The sequence below is a fragment of the Tenebrio molitor genome, chromosome 7 (assembly GCF_963966145.1).
Source record: "Tenebrio molitor chromosome 7, icTenMoli1.1, whole genome shotgun sequence".
Taxonomy (NCBI): Eukaryota; Metazoa; Arthropoda; class Insecta; order Coleoptera; family Tenebrionidae; genus Tenebrio; species Tenebrio molitor.
In genome coordinates this window covers 11385761-11403679 of record NC_091052.1, presented here as the reverse complement: position 1 = coordinate 11403679, position 17919 = coordinate 11385761, and the positions used below count along the sequence as shown (strand labels likewise).

General features: G+C 38.8%; 1 protein-coding gene and 1 long non-coding RNA gene across 3 annotated transcripts in view; one reads left to right on the top strand and one right to left on the bottom strand.

Annotated features, from left to right (window-relative positions):
- The window catches only part of LOC138135514 (uncharacterized), a 37958-nt gene extending 26079 nt beyond the window's left edge, over window positions 1–11879 (top strand). The window contains exon 3 of the long non-coding RNA XR_011161003.1: window positions 11635–11879. This is a non-coding gene — a long non-coding RNA (uncharacterized lncRNA). The remainder of the gene's footprint in view (window positions 1–11634) is intronic.
- LOC138135490 (lachesin-like) overlaps window positions 1–17919 on the bottom strand; it is a 40283-nt gene that overhangs the window by 14461 nt on the left and 7903 nt on the right. For both annotated transcript variants that reach the window (XM_069054239.1, XM_069054240.1), the window contains 2 exons: window positions 14935–15145; window positions 2083–2253 (listed from right to left, as the gene is read on the bottom strand). In XM_069054239.1, coding sequence (XP_068910340.1) covers window positions 2083–2253; window positions 14935–15145 — 382 coding nt within the window. The remainder of the gene's footprint in view (window positions 1–2082; window positions 2254–14934; window positions 15146–17919) is intronic.

Sequence of the window (17919 nt, the reverse complement as noted above, 5' to 3'; positions counted from 1 at the left end):
TAGTTTAAAAGTGCCAAACAAATCACATTTCGTCGATTGTATTTTATTCGATCGTGTTTGGCGCCTGATGTGTATACAACCAACAAGTCATCGATTATGCAAGACCTTGACTTCCAAACCCGACTCGATCTTTGTTGAAAATATTAATTACACCACTGGAAATTTTGTCGTTGCTTTGGTCTAAACCAGCACCTCTATTAATCTTTGGCAATCAGCCTTGTGACATTTTAATTGCTAGGTGGCGTTGTGAGGACTCCAGAGAATTTCATCCGAATAATTAACTTATACATTATCCCCGAACGCACATATCCTGGACATATTTCTTTAATCATGAAATCAAAGTCAGGACATGTTGTTTGGGCGAAGCGGTATTTGGCGTAATTTTCTCCGATTAAGTAAACAGTAAAATGTGATTCAACAATTTTTGCCGAACGATAGTGGTCGTAAATCACTATGCAGCCTCCCATAAAATTCTCTTATCGTCATGAGCACGTGTGTCCACAGAACTGTGCGAAAATTATTGTCTTTGATGGTATCGTTAGGAACCTCGTTAGCAACTTTTACCAACTCTTTAGTCTTGATAAATTGTATTAATATCAAGAAAAAGCTAGACAATTTCTGACTCGTGTGGCAAACCACCAATTCATCTAATGTTCGAGGCGTCGGACAAAGACAATTAGTCTTTCATAGCTTCTCTTGCAAAGAGTGACCAAGAGAACTGGTACTGCTGGATCCTAATTTCTCTGCAATTTTCCCTTTGAAACGGAATAATCGGTGCTTAAAAAATATTGTGCCTCGACACACAAGTGTGAACCCTTATTTCCGAATACGCTTGACTTTTAATCTACGTGCTTTGGAAGAATTTAATCAATTTGGACCTCCATCGATTACAAAATTAATTCAGCACTCAATGCGGAACGTGACAATTTATGAAGTAAGTCGATAACGCTGCAACCTGCGATGACCACGATTGGTGGATCCTGCGTAAATTTCCGGGCGAGACTCGTTAAAAACTTTCTGCGAATTTTTATAAAGAACATTTCAATCAAGTCAGCGACTTAACCTAATCTGAACCGTGGGTGGTACTTTATTCGTAATAAGTCAAAACAAGTTTAGCGGTAAACGTGCGTTCATTCCGGAGACTTTGTTTGAAATGAGTCTTAAATTTCACTTTAAAAGAATATCTGTTCAGACGGATCCCTACTGAATACATGATTGTTTGAATGTGTTCCTCGCACAGACGGAAGGAAAATAACGTATCCTCGGTCTGGTGTAATCCTGTTTGTTAATTATTTTACCGTTTTCAGGAGAGATCACGTTTTCCACTTCTAATAAACCAATGATATCGTCAAATCCAAATTGACCGTGATTTTAATGAAACAGCAATTTAATTAATTTTCTTCCGTTTACCGCCCAATTTGATTTCTTCGCTTACGTATTTACACAGACGCAATCGTAATTAATTAATTTCGGGCGCCATTGCACTGTAATATTAATAAACTACAAAGTATCGATTGGAATTATTATTTCCACCAGGTTCATTATTACTCGTAGTTGAAACGTTAATTACGCCGAAAGTTCCGGTGCAATTTAACAGAAATTATTAAAATTGAAAATGATCGAGCCCGTTACATGGGACACTGTTTTTTCCCCTGAAGAATTTATATTTCCCCAGTGGTAGAGCCACAATAAGACACCACTCTCGACTCGACTAAATAAGAACCACAAATTTAATCAGCCAGAGTTTAGGAAGTGGTCACCAAGCGACATATTTTCAATTTGAGTGGCTGATTCGTGTTGTTCCAGTCTCATTCCAACAGGAACAATGATTTTCGAATGCGCACCAGAAAAACAAAGGGGAAAATGTAGATGAGAGTAAAAAACGGGACACTCATTTACGTCCAAGGGTGCGTCATAAAACCTTTTTTTTGATAAAGATTAATGAACGGGTCGCGGAGAGATAGGACGTCCCGACATAATTATATGAATGGCGGCCATTTCGAAATTAAATTCAACACATTGTAAAAGAATAATTGGGGAGAGCGAGGATGCTTTCCTTGACGAGTTTCCCGCAGGATTCACCTTTCTTTATGTCGTGGGGATTGTCTTGGAGGATGATGTGATCGCCATCTTCGCGTCGCCACAGAATACGTGGTTCAGGATGTCCGCTGGCGCTGCAGCTTAACGTGACGTTATCACCTTCCTCCACTGTGACATCGCTGCTGGTTCCGCTGTCGTCAATGTCCGGTGGAACTGCAACATACATTAGATGCGATCAGATAAGAAGAGGGAAATTTATATCGCGAGCGGGTGAAGAACTGTTTCCTTCGCTGTAATTTTTTAAATGGCGGGAGGTGGGGACACTTCAAGGCGGTACTGTTGGGCCGGCGTTGTTTTACAATACGCAATCAACTGTTGTGAAGTCCAACAGTGGGTTGAGTGAAAGTTACTATTATTTCTGTGTGGGCAGTGCTCGTTTGCGTCGCGAGTGTTAATAAATTGGAGTTTTTCGTCGTTGGCGCAGACACTCGTCCTGTTAACTTTTGTCAGGGCTGTAATATATTTCGAGGGTAAAAAAATTCGAGTGGCGGAACGGCTTGGCAATTACAAATGAATTTAAACGGCACAGGACTTGTTAAATATAAAAGAGAAAGGATGCGCGTCCTCCAATATTCATCGGAGCATTATCTAATCGAGCCATCTCATTCTTTGAAGCTGCTACCAGAATGTTATTGTTAATATCCGGTTGGTCGGAGTTCAATTTCCATGCTGTTATAAAGCTGGACCTTGCCGCCTGTAAATGGGCGGATTAAGCCTCTGGATTAGCAAAGCTCAAATATTGGCCGATGAGTTTCTCGGAAAAATGAAAACGGTTTTACTTTTTAATTCAGGCGTGCGGGGGCGGCGCCTCTGGCGACGAAAAAATGAAATATATTACAAGATCATAACGTGTCTCCTTTATGGAGAAACCAATAAATCCGTTAAACGAAAACTTCCATTTCGGTGATGTATTGTGTGAACTGATGTAATAAAAAGTTCGCGCTTTCGCACCACCATCCGGGGGGTAAAACAAGCAAAACTTAGTGGAAAAATATACGTTCTAAATCATTGTTGAAGTCTAAACTAACTAGTCAATTGCCACAGACACATGCCGCCAACTTTTATTGGCGGCATTTATTTTTGGGGCACGGGAAAATATCAAAGAAAACCGCCAAACTTCCCGATAAAACAACAGCGCCAGCTTTTGTATCAATCGTATCTCCGCAAACTTTCCCTCTTCTGTCTGTTGTTCTATCCGGGAAGAATTTGCTTATGCACGCGGCTAATTTTTAAAATACACAACTTACGAGTACACCCCACTCTTGAACAATTGCGTTACAAGAACAAACTTTGATCATAGAAATTAGAGCAAAGCTCACTTTACGACGAAATTTACGCTTTTAAGGAGGTCTCAACTCGAAACGTTCACGTAATGTGGAACTTATTCGTGCGAGGAATAATTTAGGTTTAGGCGAAAATGTAAATACCCATAAAACATTACTTTGAACACGTACAAAGGACAAACACAAAATAAGTCTTTGCAGGAGTAACGCAAGTTTCTGATTTGTCCACAGTTTTACGAAAGGGGTTGTTATAAATGTTTCTTACGCTGTGAAATTTGCCGCCTACAATACACGGTGTAACTATACTACACTCGTGATTACTTGGTTGCCTAAATACAAGAAGCTTTATGATTTTGTACAAAAATTGTATTCATTCCTGCACGCCCACGCTGAATAACTCCACACAATGATTGTTGAACATTTCATTAATAAGAAATTACAGTAAATGTAACCTACTTGAATGAATAAACCACTTTTCTTGTTGCTAAAGTAACAAAATGAAAATGTTTACTACTTGTTGTCATCACTAACTCAGAACACCTTAACACTTTGAAAAATGATTAACAATGAAACCTGTAAAGTGACAAGTGTGCGCTGTCAAATGTCAAATTTACAAATCCAGAACAGGAGGCAAATCTATACTTACACCACAAAGCATAGCCAACTACGGTGTAAAAATCGTTTACAGTAGCCCTACATTTTAACCAACGACTAAGCTTAATGTTATTGGACAACGCCCTAAGGTTGAATACCAGAATCAAATATTACAACATTTGGAATAATAGGTGCGGTTGCCGGAGAGCTAGAATATCTTGTTGGTAATGTTACTCCCAAAACTAGATACATTTCATAGAGCATGTTCGCATATCTGTTATCGGATCCAAGATTAGACGCCCTTAAGGCATTACGATGCAAATGTAATATTAGAACAAGTGCAACATAAAAAAAAAACACGAGAAAACATCTGTTCCACTTCTTTTTCCCCTGCAGCGCGTTATTACTTTAAGCATGGTTAATCTGGAAGTATTAGTACAACCGCAAATTAAGCGAAGCCGCTCTTCTGGTTAATTGCAACGTTCGCTGATGAGCAATTGAACACGTTCTTGAATTTTTGTTCTTATTTGTTCTTCAGATCGAATAGTTGAACCGACGTGAGCGGAGTTATTTACGTGCACTTGATTAAACGATACGTTCGGAAGTTGAAGCGATATTTTCTGGAGATTATTTCGAGTCTGCAGAGTCGCCTTCAGCTCTTTTGAATTTTTGCGAGAGGTACCTACGACAGCGCTAATCACATCCTGCGCCATAGTCGTTTGCACAAAATGCTATCGGTGTTGCACTGCCGTTACGGAAATTTTAATAGCAGTCTCGAACCACGCCGCAATTGCTTCGAAATAATTGGAGGAGCAACAGAATTTTGGTGAGTGCCTCGCACTTTTATTATTTGCGAATCTAAACGTTTTAATGGAGTGTTCGTAATTGTATTGCTGTTTTAATTGGTAACTTAATCTGTGTTCCAAATCACTTTAAACCTAAAGCTTAGCTGATAAGACTATCGATAACGTAAATGGTAAAACATTTATTATTCCGTTCCCCGTATTCGCCTTTTAATGGCATAAATAAATTTTCTCTTGAAATTTAATTAACTTGCATCGCTCCACAATTTGCCTCAACCTTAAAATCGTTTACTTATTTTTCTCCCCACTTCAAATTCCACTCGCGAACTTGGCCAAGTGACAAACAAAAATATTCTATTAGCTAAACATTAAAAAGAAATGATTCCAGCAACTTTTTCGCAAATTGTTCTCGCGAAATTTATTGGACCGCGAATCTAATACGAAAAAATCCGTGCAATTCGCCAGTCTGAGTCACACTCAGATCTTGACAGCTTTCAGAGTCGCTCAAGTATCAAGTCTTTTCACATTCACAAAATTAAAATCAATTATTTACTGGCGTGTTCTTCCTTTTCAGATTGCTTCAAAGCCGCAGAAAAATGAAAAACAGATTTTCTTATTACGCCCTCGCAGAATCAATAAGCGAATCGAGGGCGCTAAGAATGCACGTTTCCTGCAAAAAACAATCGATCTTTAAGACCTGAAGGAGCGTATTTAACCCTTAAGAATTTAAAACCGTGTCGAAGGCAGTACCGACGTAATCAGATTACGACGCAACCACACAAATGTTTTCCTTTGAACTTTCGAGTGAGGGCCAAAACTAAAATCGGTAATGCTCTAATTTGCCTACGTGACAAGCCCTTAGGTGGGCTGTTTCTCACGCCCACATACCTTTGCTAAAGGGCCACAAAAGCTGATAATTTGTTAAGTAAGTTTTCATGTGATCGTCAGAGCGAAGACGTAAAGGGAATTTCGTTTGTCACGAGTTTCCACCGAACGCAACACTTATTTTATATCAACTTATTAATCGCGTCGAAGACTGTGTTGTCCCTCGTTTCAATTAAAACGGAGAGATTGAAAGTTGGAGCGGGGGCGGGAAAGGTTCAGGGCGTAGGCAAACACACTAAACTGTTAAGCCCCCAATAAACAGACAGTGGCGGCTGGATGGAGACACCAGCTTGGCCATGGTACAAAATAACAAATTTAGGGAAGTTTCTAAAAAATAAAAAAATTAGGGTTATGTCATCATTACGTCACTGGTTGTCAATTGTACTAGTTTTTCTTTTGCCTAATTCGGGTTTCATGCTTTTTATTTCACAGAAACAATTTACTAAAGCTTCTTTTAGTTGTGCAGTTAACATATTTCCCCATTTATGACGCCTTTCTGTCAAAATTTTTGAATGTAAATAAATTTCGATTTTTACGTTTTTTCAATCAAATAAAAATATAGCGACTACAGTGATTTTGTCTTATTGAACACCCTAATTCAGCAGATGGTGGTTTTTTGAGTTTGGCACAAATTATAGTCAAAACAGAGGATAACATTTTGAAAAAATATTTCTGACTATGCAACCAACAATACTACAGACGAGCAGGTAATGGTCTACAGCTTAGAGGTGCTCAAAATTTACCTACAATAGTACAGTGTGCCTATTTTATCGGTTCCCGCCTTAAAACTACAAAACAGGCAACACAATTTACTTTTCGGAGATTGCTATGTTTAAAAAAAAATGTTTTTGAAAATTTTCAAAAGGTTGCATTGAAAATTACCGTCATGGATGACATCAGTCATCATGTCATCAAATACTTCAAAAATTTGGAAATAGAGGAACTCTAGTTTTATGTATTAGGTTATGCTTTATGTCACTTTGTGGCATATTACATATTCTTTACAAGACCCTCTGAACTCAGGTCTGTCCTGACATATGCCTCTTAATATAGCAAGAATATATATAAGCTGGCAGTAAGTGTGATTCCTAATGGGAGAGTAGTATCATGCTGCTACTCATTCCACTTACTGCCTAACTAATGATAGCTTGCCTGTAATTAGGTCATTACCTGTTGGCAAGCTTAACTAAATAATAATAATAATAATAATAATAATAATATTAAATGTTTCACTTTGGCTAACTATGTTTCTTATTTTTTTAAATAAATAATTCCACCAAGATATCTGTGCAATGTATTATGTGTTGCCTATTGCCAAACCGTAAGGCGGGAACAGATAAAATGGGCACTCTGTATTTTTAATAATAATAACAATGAAGCTTATTCGGTTAACTGCTTTCACAAAATTTGTTTTCTAAGATTCTGTCGGAGAAATCACCAAACCGTTTAATTCTAAAAAAAATAAGGTTTTTTAAGGATGCCCCATTTAACCCATGTTCCCATTAAAAAAAATCAAGTTGGCTTTGTATTTTGTTGTATGTATTTGTATTTGTAAATAGCTTCATGATTAAACTTTAAATTCTTCGATGGGTATTATCGAAAAAAACTTCACAATGTACTTCAAAGAGAGTCGAGTTCCCAAGATTGTTTTGTCCTTTATGAAAAATGTCGGTGGGTTATAGATAGTGAAATCGTGCATAAATTTTTTTGGTGATATTGGTTGTATAACAACGCAAAAGAATTTCCAGTTGAAACCTCCACATTGCCAGACAATTTAATTTCTTACCACTTTATACTTTTAATTACTGATCAGTGATTTAATAATATTTCCCTCATTGCTGGAAAACTAAATTGATAAACATGAAGCAACGTCCCGGAAATTTAGGCTAATTGCCGACCCAAATTTTTTACCAACTCGCCTCCAGTGAACACACCCTCGCACATCCTAAACATTTTTTTGAGTCGAGTTTGAATTTTCCCGAGAACGCACAGACAAAACTCCAACTTGCTCTCAGGTTTAAATGCTGGAACGATAAAATATCTTGCGACGTCAGTCTTGAAGAACATAATAACAAAATGTAGGAGAGACCAAATGTAATTTCAGTCATCACGAATGCTTTTAAGACTAATGTTAATTCCGCTAATTTTATTACATACAAACTGAACACGGGAACAATTGCATTTGATAAAATTCCGGACTGCGCCTCGGCAACATTAAAGCGATTAGAGAACGCGAATTTTCGCGCAGTTGTTGACAAAGTAAAATGACACAATATCAACAATTGAAATAATAGAAGAAATTCCACGCTAGATGAGCCAGATAAGGAATGTTATTTCTCGCTCGTGTGGTGGAATTTGATGCTCGTCCAAATTTATTTCCGTCAACACTTTCAGTTTTGCCCTTTTCCATCTCTCGAGACGCATCTCCGGTTTCCGGAAAATTTGAATTTTCCTCGTTGCATTATTAACGCTGTTGCAAGATCATGTCGACACGTGTGCGTAGTTAATCTTGATTTCTCCGCTCTTGCGGCAATTTTTTGAAGGTGAAAATCGTCGAAGAAGAGAAGTGCAGCTTTTTCCAGACTTGCATGTGCAGGGAGTGTTTTGTATTCGCGCCGCGGCTCTTGTTTGTGATGTGTGGTGTTTTTTCCGGCCCATGTGCGGCCCTTTCACGGCTCGTACGCACCCTGAGCCCTCTGATTTGCGGCCGAGGTAAATGTTTCCAAAGCGGCGCACTTATCGGAAGTGTGAAATGTACAACACGTTCTCATATTCGGGAAAGATTCGAATCATCTCGTCATAAATCATTCCAACTGATATATTCTGGACCATTGTATCTTCTGAATGGATAAAGCCACCTTTATAATGCAAAGCCTGGTGCGCGCACACATTCACATGCAAACGCTGTACCTCGTGCCGTTTATATTCAGTTATTCCGAAACCAAAACCGCAATTTCTTAAGAACGGAATCAGGTGTGAAGTGTCAGACATAGAGGAACCGTAATTCACGCAGATCTGGTAGGCTAATGCGCCTTGCCCGGAGGGATCGCGTCGTCGATGCGACGATGCAGTTGCTTTTATCGGTCCGATTGAAGCCCTATCGTTCATATTCGGCGTAAAACTGTCACCGATCACATTTCACGGTCCTGAAAATATTCCAATTTCCACACATGCCATTTAACTTACAGATACGAGCGCCGTGAGATATGGCCTCTATATTGCGGCCCTCTCCATCGGCTCGGCCTTATCGACCTTCTCCCATCTGGACCCCAATAGGACTTATGCATATCAACGGTGACATGTTTCGAAAGAACCGGCCCGCTTGATAATTCAACATGCCAACTGCACTCAACAATCACTTTGTCTTATCTACGCTAAATACCGACGTGACTTTCTTTCGTCCGACTCCGGAGACGGCTGAAATGAGTCCTAATCTTCGCCAATAAAAAAACGCCGAGCGGAGCTGCAGCATAAGACAAACAAAGCGCCTTTCCGGGATCCGGTCCCGGAGATATAATTAATTTTGCGCTGCCCGGGATTAAGACGAGGAATTTTCGCACTAGTCTGATTTTTTCAAAGAACACGAACGAGACCCTCCGATCTAAATCCTTTTCTCTAGACTCAATTCAAAAACTGGATGAACTTCTTCTCGCTTCGCCTATCCTGAAAATACATCAAAAAATCGACCTTGGCGCAAAAGGGGGACACGGCATCGAGGCCAGACATATAAACTAGGCAAAAATGAATAGGGAATTCCACAATTTTTCTTGAAAAGCAAAATAAATACTCCAGTCCTCCCAGGTATTCTTAAACTCTAGATAAATTTAAAACGTTACAAGTACTTGAAACGTTACATTTGATGTGTATAGATACATATTTCTAACATATTTCATTACAAATTTTAAACTGTATTTATAAAAATTTCCAAAATGGAAAAATTCCCTATTCATTTTTGGCTAGTTTATATTTACGCATATTGGATCAAGTAAGGAAAATCAACAGGAAGGCTTCCGGAATGTAAAAAAGTTGTTGAGGATTATAAAGAAACTACAAACATTTTGCAATAAGAAATACAAGAAGAAATTCCATGTTACTGTAAATATCGATCAAACAGGGATCTTTTAAAGCAAAAAATAAGAGTATGTAGTCAAATGCTTGAAACATTGCAGGAATTTTTTTAAACTACTGACGTCAAAATCATGATTTGACAAAATGGAAAATGCTCCATTGTAAAACGGTCGTAAATATCATAACCTATCATCATGCTGTATGACATTAATTGACATTAGTTAATTAATTTTTGACGTGAAAACTTCTTTAGGCGCACTACATACATTTTATTCCTGGGCAGTGAATTAGTTTCATGCGACACGGTAAAATCGTACGCAGCACAAGTGAAAATCGTTCGCAAATCAGCGCAAATCGTCCGGAGAACGACTCGGTAAGCTAAAATCAAGGGAGTCGAGATTTTTTGCGGAGCGAGCGAAAAACACTCAACTGTGCGTCATTTGTCAGTTTTCAATTTTCAGTGATAATTGTGTTGTGACCTGACTGACCTCAGTACAGAGCTGCAGGAGTAACTGTATATATATACAGGATATTTCACGAGTGATAATAAGCCTGACATAATTTAAAATGCAACCCACACTATATTTCCGAAAAAAGCTGGCTACTCACATTAAAATGTCCGGCTTTTTTTGAAAATGTATTGTGGGTTGAATTTATTATTCCGTCAGGCTCATTATCACTCGTGAAATATAGTTTTATATAATATAAACCATAAAGACACCACAAACATTGTAAGTTTACAGATGAATGTAGGATTTAATACGTAATTCTCAATTATATGGCTTCAACAATTCTCAATTCATCTATTGGAAAAATTAGTGTAGCAAAATGTGAAGAGGAAAATGGACAAATTAGCATAATACAGGGTATTGCTATGAAAACTTGTGTTGTGTTCAATATCATCGTCAAGAAAATAAAACTTAAACATCCAAACCTAACCTCACAAATTTTGCCAGAGTGTACCTCTAAAAGCGGACGTATTTGCAGTTTCTATTGAAAAATACAGATTTTTGACATTAATTATTTATGCCTTGCTCCTTATTCCTCCAAGTACTATCGCGGCCAAAATACTTTGGTCGTCAATGTGACATAAATGACATTCAATTGTAAAGCAAACTTTAGGATGTTTAACCTTATTTTTTACTACTGTCAAAATTATTTTAATCTAACAGTGTCATACGGGTGGGGTAAATCCCAGCTGCGGAGGCAGGGTTCAAAAGCAAAAGATCAACATGGTCGCGGTTTAGACAACCTTCAGAAGCAAGTAAGACGATTCTATATTTATCAAAAACTGAAGGTGCCATATTTTTGACAAGAATAATTTGAAATTGTCATGTATATTGACATTAATACTTGATTTACATTTGAAGTGTCAAAAAGTGACGACCAAAGTATTTTGGCCGCGATAGTACTATTATCCATTATGATATATTTTTTTATAGAATAGGAATAGGTACATATTACTTAAAATCAGTAACGAGCATCATAGAAGTTTTCACTTCTGTCGTGCGGTCTTAAGCACACACTCTTCTTTTTTGACATTTTGTTGACATGGGCAGGGAATTTTTTTCATTTGTGACAGTCTAACTAAATTTTGAAATAACATTGACGACCAGAATTTTTTGCTTGCGACAGTACCTACATTCTTTAATAAAATTTTGATCAATTGAACAAACATCATAATATTATGTTTTGAGTGGTTTGATTTTTATCATTTGTGGTTTTTTTAAATTTCAAATTACATACATTATTTTAAAGCCCCTTGGTTTTAGGCAAACTAGAAATCACATCAATTTACTTTTAGTACAGTACAGTTACGCTACGTGTCATAGGTGTCAAATTTCACAGTTCACTACTTTGTAAGAAACATTTACAGTAACCCTGCATTATTTATTTTACAGGAGGTCTGAGTCCGAGTCGATTCATACAACATTACGGATCACGGATACGTTTGAAATGAAGAAATGAAGCAGTACAATGGATTGACAAGACAGTGGCCTCTCACCAAAATGGTAACCGCAGTCAGCGTTGCTTAGTCATCAGATCGCATAATAATTGCTGCTTTCAATATGGCTCTTTATTATTATAATTATTTCCACTATAGTGAATTTCAATAAAAGCAGTCCACGCAGGGTTATTATTTGGACCGATGCCTCTCCCTCGCCCCCACACGGCGACTCTAAAAACAATTTGTGGTCGCTTTCGCCGCGCCACTCCCGACCTTATTCATCACTTCATGAGCTGAATAAAGCCGTTTTTTTTTTCAAAGTGGGTAATTACACGAACTTGTGGACAACTCCCATATTTTACAACCCTTCACCCTAAATATGCACACGTAAAGTTCTGATTTATGCTCGGCCGGCAGTGAGATACGAATGCAGCCATCAAAATACTTAATTGAAACAAGCCCGGGGCTGTTTTCGAACGTGAAAATGTGCAAATCGCTCCAATAATAATCATTTAACGGTGGCCGCCCGTTTAGGACGCTCCCGTTATGCCCCCGGCCAAATCGGAAATAATGGAACAAAGCAAAAAAATAAATTCGAATATTCCCCGTGGCTTGTGCGTACATAAAACCGCCGTTGCGGCCACTATTGGCAATCCCTGTAAAAAAACAATTGCCATTGTTTGATGGCGCCCATTTGTGCTAGCTACAATATTATTTCTGGTCGTAAAACATAAACCCGGTGGTTGAAGGCGTACCAGTTTATGGACTATATCTCTATGTTATGACAGCAGGATACAGACGAACAGCCGGATAAATCGGTTGAGGTGGAAATTGGAACGTAACCCGTGTAACATAATCTCTCTTCAGTGTTTCACTGTAAATTATATGAACTGAGCGTGTCACCGTTGGTTTCTCTTCCGCCGGAATTAAATTCAGACTTCTTTCGCGACAGGACTGCAACTGGCAGACAAATTTAAGGTTGCAGGAAGCTTTAAAAGTTCCGAAAATGACACATCCATCATTGTACAAACAAAGGGCCACGAATCAACCTGCAACTTTGAGATACATTCCATAATCGCGCTCACAAAAGACCACCAATAATTTATTTCCATTTGCCGACCAATTTTTATATCGCCATTCGATTAGTCATTGTGAACTAACTCGAACCGCAACAACTGACAACCGTTTGACGTCGAGTCCGTCGCACCTGCAGTCGCGAATCGACCGACAATATGCCGCTCTCCGCTGCCGGCACCGGTGATTATACACCCTGCAATTTAATTAATCTCTAATTAATTAACGTGACGATTCACATTTATTCGTGGTCCAGGGCGTTCGCGAGTTCTGTTTGGACGCCAAACAAAATATTTTCCCGTTTCCAATATTTACCCGTCTTAGTTAGCGGACACAAACTTTCGTGTTGTATATCAAAGCGTCGAAATTTACTTTTCGAAGGTAAAACGAGAACGTAATATCAATAAACAAGAAGTGAACCCAAATATGAGGCCGAACAAATGAATTTATTTCAGTGCGAAATGGATCAGATTCGTTTGAACTCGGGTCGCGTCTCACCTTTTTCCGAGATCAAATTATTTCTTTAACCATTTTTAGGAAAACTTCTCTTAATATATTGCTAATGTCGTCCCGTGCGGAAAAGAAAAAACATTCTTGTCCGCGACCCAATTTATGCGTCCTGGTAAAATATTCGACACGTTCTTTCTTCTTTTTTTTTTGAAGGCGAACTTCAAAAGTTCACCGCGTGTATGTCCACCTGCCCGAATCGTAATTATGTTTGTTTTAAATTTAAGATGAATTTCGGGTATCCACGCCGCCGCATAATTGGTATGGAGCCTGCTGAACCCAAGAAACTGAATTTATTCGTGTTATCACGTGGGATTTATGCGGGAATAAAACAAACAAAAAACGGTCGGCAATAAAAAAAATAAAGCCCTCTTCTCAAAAGGAATGTATAAAGAAAGTTTTAAAATGAGGGATGCTGCAACTGATCCGCTTCGGGTTAAAATACGGCTTATACATATTATGCACGCTTAACCCCGCTACCGTGTATTTTTGAACCCGTGTTATTTACAGCTAGGATTAGCTTTTTCGGCACAGATACTCTCTCACTTAATTTCTAATTACGAGCTTCATCCAATTTTAATTTCATATTTGCATCCCACCTGCAACAACACAACATTAAAAGAGATTTTGCTCTATCTACTCTATAATTGCAAATCGGTAAATCTCTTCTCGTTTTGCAAAATATCACGTTTAACGTTTTTCCGCCCCGTAAGTTCATTTAGAAAATTTGTAACGAAACCATGTCAAATGTCAAATTGCTGTCAAATTTGAATTTAATATGTTTCATATGCAACACAATATACACTCATGTACACAACTCGACACGACGAAATTTAATTGTCCACAGTTGAGTCTGAAGAAGTGAAGAATATTTCCTATTCAAATGACGCACTGCATCGCGTCCCAGCTTCCGGAAGAATTGAAATAAGAAGAGGAATGTTTCCCATGCATTCCTATTGGGAAATACCCGATGATACGGCAAATGGGGACGACACAAAGCGTGTAATTTCAGTTGCTGAAAATGTAAGCATTAAAGTTTCAACTAACGATAAATCTCATTTTTGCGACTCCCAATTTTGTGGAAAACAGAAATTTTAAACTTGAAAATGGCGAATATAAATTTCATTTTGTTTTTTATGGGCCGCAATTGAATTAAACACTTATTTGTGGATGACTGTGAAAATACATATTGCAATAAAAGCAAATAGATTACCGTTGCGGAAATGTTTATGCATGTAGCAATTTTCATAAATAAATTCGCTCGATTTGCATTCAATTTTTCAGTCGTGTCCATTTCCATTATTGATAGGCGACACAAAAAGGCACCGTTGCACGCGCATATTGATGCATTAAATGTTGTGGGGGGATAAATGATAAATCTGGTGATGCAAGTCTACGCAGATGAAAAATCGAATCGAAACCGGGAGCGTTGGGACGAATCGTGCAACGTTGGTTGCCTAAGCAATTAGCAATCGCTTTGGGCGCCATCTAGTTTACCGATCTGCCTACAGTCGGGTGTACCGGCTCGTTAATAAAATCAACAAACCTTTGACTGTGCTTTTTCGGTCTGTTTTCGCAAGATACTTTCCTGTTTGCCGATTCGTCGGCAAACAGGAACAAGACGAGCGTCTAACAAAATCCGAAATAATATTTTCTGGGCGCTTTCACGAACCTTGCACGTCAACACATCCGAGCTGCTTTTTCATTTCTCCAGTGTTGATTTGACACATGTAACAGCCACGATCCGATTCCTTCAGTTGACGGATTCGCAGCTGCCACGTCCGCAGACTGTCGTCGTGTGTCACGCTGATTCTAGGATTGTGCGTTATGACCCGCGTATGCAGACTCAGGATGGTCTGGTCGTCGGCCTTCATCCAACCGACCTGCAAAAAAAAGCATTATCCAATCATTAAAAACTAATTAGCAAAAGTGAGGATTCATAAAATTTTAATTAACTGCGCCGGTTGTAAACTCACAAGATACCGAATCGAAACTTTCCGGTATAATATTTAAAGTTGAAACAAAGGTTGTGCACTCGGTAAAAATGTTCCTCATGCAACTTCGCAAGTTCATTAGAGCTCTGTGTGCCCCGAAGTTTTCCCCAACTCCGTAAATATTTTATACCCACAAACTATATTACATTGAGCAGCGTTTTGGACCGAATTGCTGCCTATTTCGTTGTTAAACTCGCATTACAACATTTTGAATTCTTGTCGAACAGTTTTACTGGCGAGCCTGCTTCAGATTGTGCCACTACAAGATCCACAAACGGCTCGGCTGCATCGCTCTCAAATTTAATTTTCTTTGCACTTGTTTATCTTCGAGTTTCATCGCGTATCCATCACGCCATAAATAAAATAAAACCGAGTGCTGGAGGATCACGCGCGGCTAAAAGCCGCACTAATTCGACAAAGTTTAAACAATTTGGCGATTCATCAGCGCGTTGTCGATCAAAAATCCGCTTTATTAGTCTCTGTCTTTGCCCCTCGCTGTGGAACTCTTTCATCTAGAGTTTTTTTCAAAGTAAACACTCTTCAAGTACGGAGCTTCCGCTCCATTCATCATTTAAAAATTCGATCAACTTATTTACCGAGCGCAGACTTGCCGCCCGCGTTAACAGACCCGCCGGGGCCCGCCCCCAAAAGGGGAAAGGTGTTATGATTTTATAATTGATAATTAGGGACGGTTGTTTGGCGGGCGCGGCGTAATCGTTACCGTAGTGTGGCGCGAGATGAATTTTAACAATGTACGGAGGCATTGAGGTTCGACCTCCTACAGGAACCTCGTCCTTCCCTAAAGGGCCATTGTCTGAACTCTACTCCCGAGACGCCTGCCAATAATTAATTAATGTATAGTCGTTTCGCACTGCTAACTTCGAATTAGTTTGCTTATATTAAGGGACAAGAGGGCCCAGTTTCTATTCTTCTTGAAACAGATAAATTGGATCCAAATTACTTGACTCAAGTTGGTCTATGGAGAGCTAGGAAACCGATTCACTGTCACATGTTCATAGACGCCGTTGAAATTCTAACGTGCAGGTGAACTCTCCGGAGTTGGTAATTTGTCAAGTTGAAAATTCAAAACTCGACATAATTCAATCCACGTCCAGTCGAACAGTTTCGACGGACAAATATTAAATTGTACTTTCAGAAACTTCCGCGCTGCTCAAAAACTTATTTTATCGATATGTAATTCCCACCACAATAACAGATAGCCGCGCGACGAAGCGCGACGTGAGCCGAATTCGCGCTCATAATTGGATGTGCCGCTCTCCCAACTAGACCAAAAAAATTCAGTAAATACATAATGTGTGTTCCGGCCACAATTCAACTTGGCCACTGTTTAATTAGTATTTGGTGTTTCGCTGCCAACTCCCAATTTGCTCAACATGGAAAATTTGTAGTGCTCGTCAACATTCTAAATTTAAATTATAGTCACGCGTTACAATGATCCTTATGATGATGATGAGACACCCACAAAGTACCAAATGCAGCCCAATTAGAGCAACAAATTAAAGTATCCTTGCGCGTACAGCACGTTGTCAAGAAACAAATTACGTTTTGTCAAAAAAAAGAGACTGCCCTGTCTGCATAAATTACAATCTGGTGGCGCTTAACAGATGCGCTAAATCTACATTTTGTGACATCTGGTCGCCCAACACACATTTCAAAAGAATTCGCAATTCTCCTGCTTTCGAACAATAGATTAAATGATGTACGGAACGTCGAAAATAATGAGTGTTCGTAGTGTTGTCAGTCGAGAATTCTCGTAGTTTCTCACTTTCTGGAATGGCAATTTGTAACTGGTGTTATTGTTTAAGTGGAAATAAATATATTCTGAACTGTTCAACAATTTATGACGAAAAGATTTATACTTGGGGGTGAGAGTGAAGGTTCCAGCTATTACTCCAACGGCATAAAAGAGGAAGTACGAGCATAATATATGTGATTTACTATGGTAGAATCCCAAAAGATTTTATCCCAGTTCCAATCCCAAAAGACTAAACTGAGAGCTTTATACTTCGGGCCACTTTCTTCGGTATCATAAGTTAGAAAATCAAGTGGAAGGACCTTTAAAGAACCGAACAACAACTTACAATCAAACAGATAAAAAATAACGGATTTAGGTGTTTGAAAGTGTCGCCTGGACAGTCCTGTTTTTCAACACAGAGAGACAGAGAAAGACAACGAGAATCTCGCGGAATTTTGTCAAGTTTAATGGAATCGACACTGGAAAAAATAAAATATCTAATAAAGTTTTATTAAACACCGTCCCCCGCGGTACAAATTCTATTCGAAGACTCCCGCTTCATGATAAAATTTTAATGGAACGTCAACACAACATGTGCGTCATTATATTCCGTCGGCAAAAACGGACGAGTATTAGTAATTGTTAGTGATGAAATTTGTGATTACAGTTGACGGAGCAAGACAAATAAAATTACTTTAATGACGCAGGGTGGATTTGATTGGATGGGAAAGCTCATGACCCGTTAACATCAACGCGTGATGGCTCTCCACAAGCAAAATTTTTTCGCCTCAGCCGTTCCAGAGAATCATTTAGTTCTCCCGCACTAATTCCACCCAACGGTTTTGCGCGCGCAAAAACTGTTTATATAATTTATCGCCAGTTAAAATAAAAAACTGCAACGCCGCCC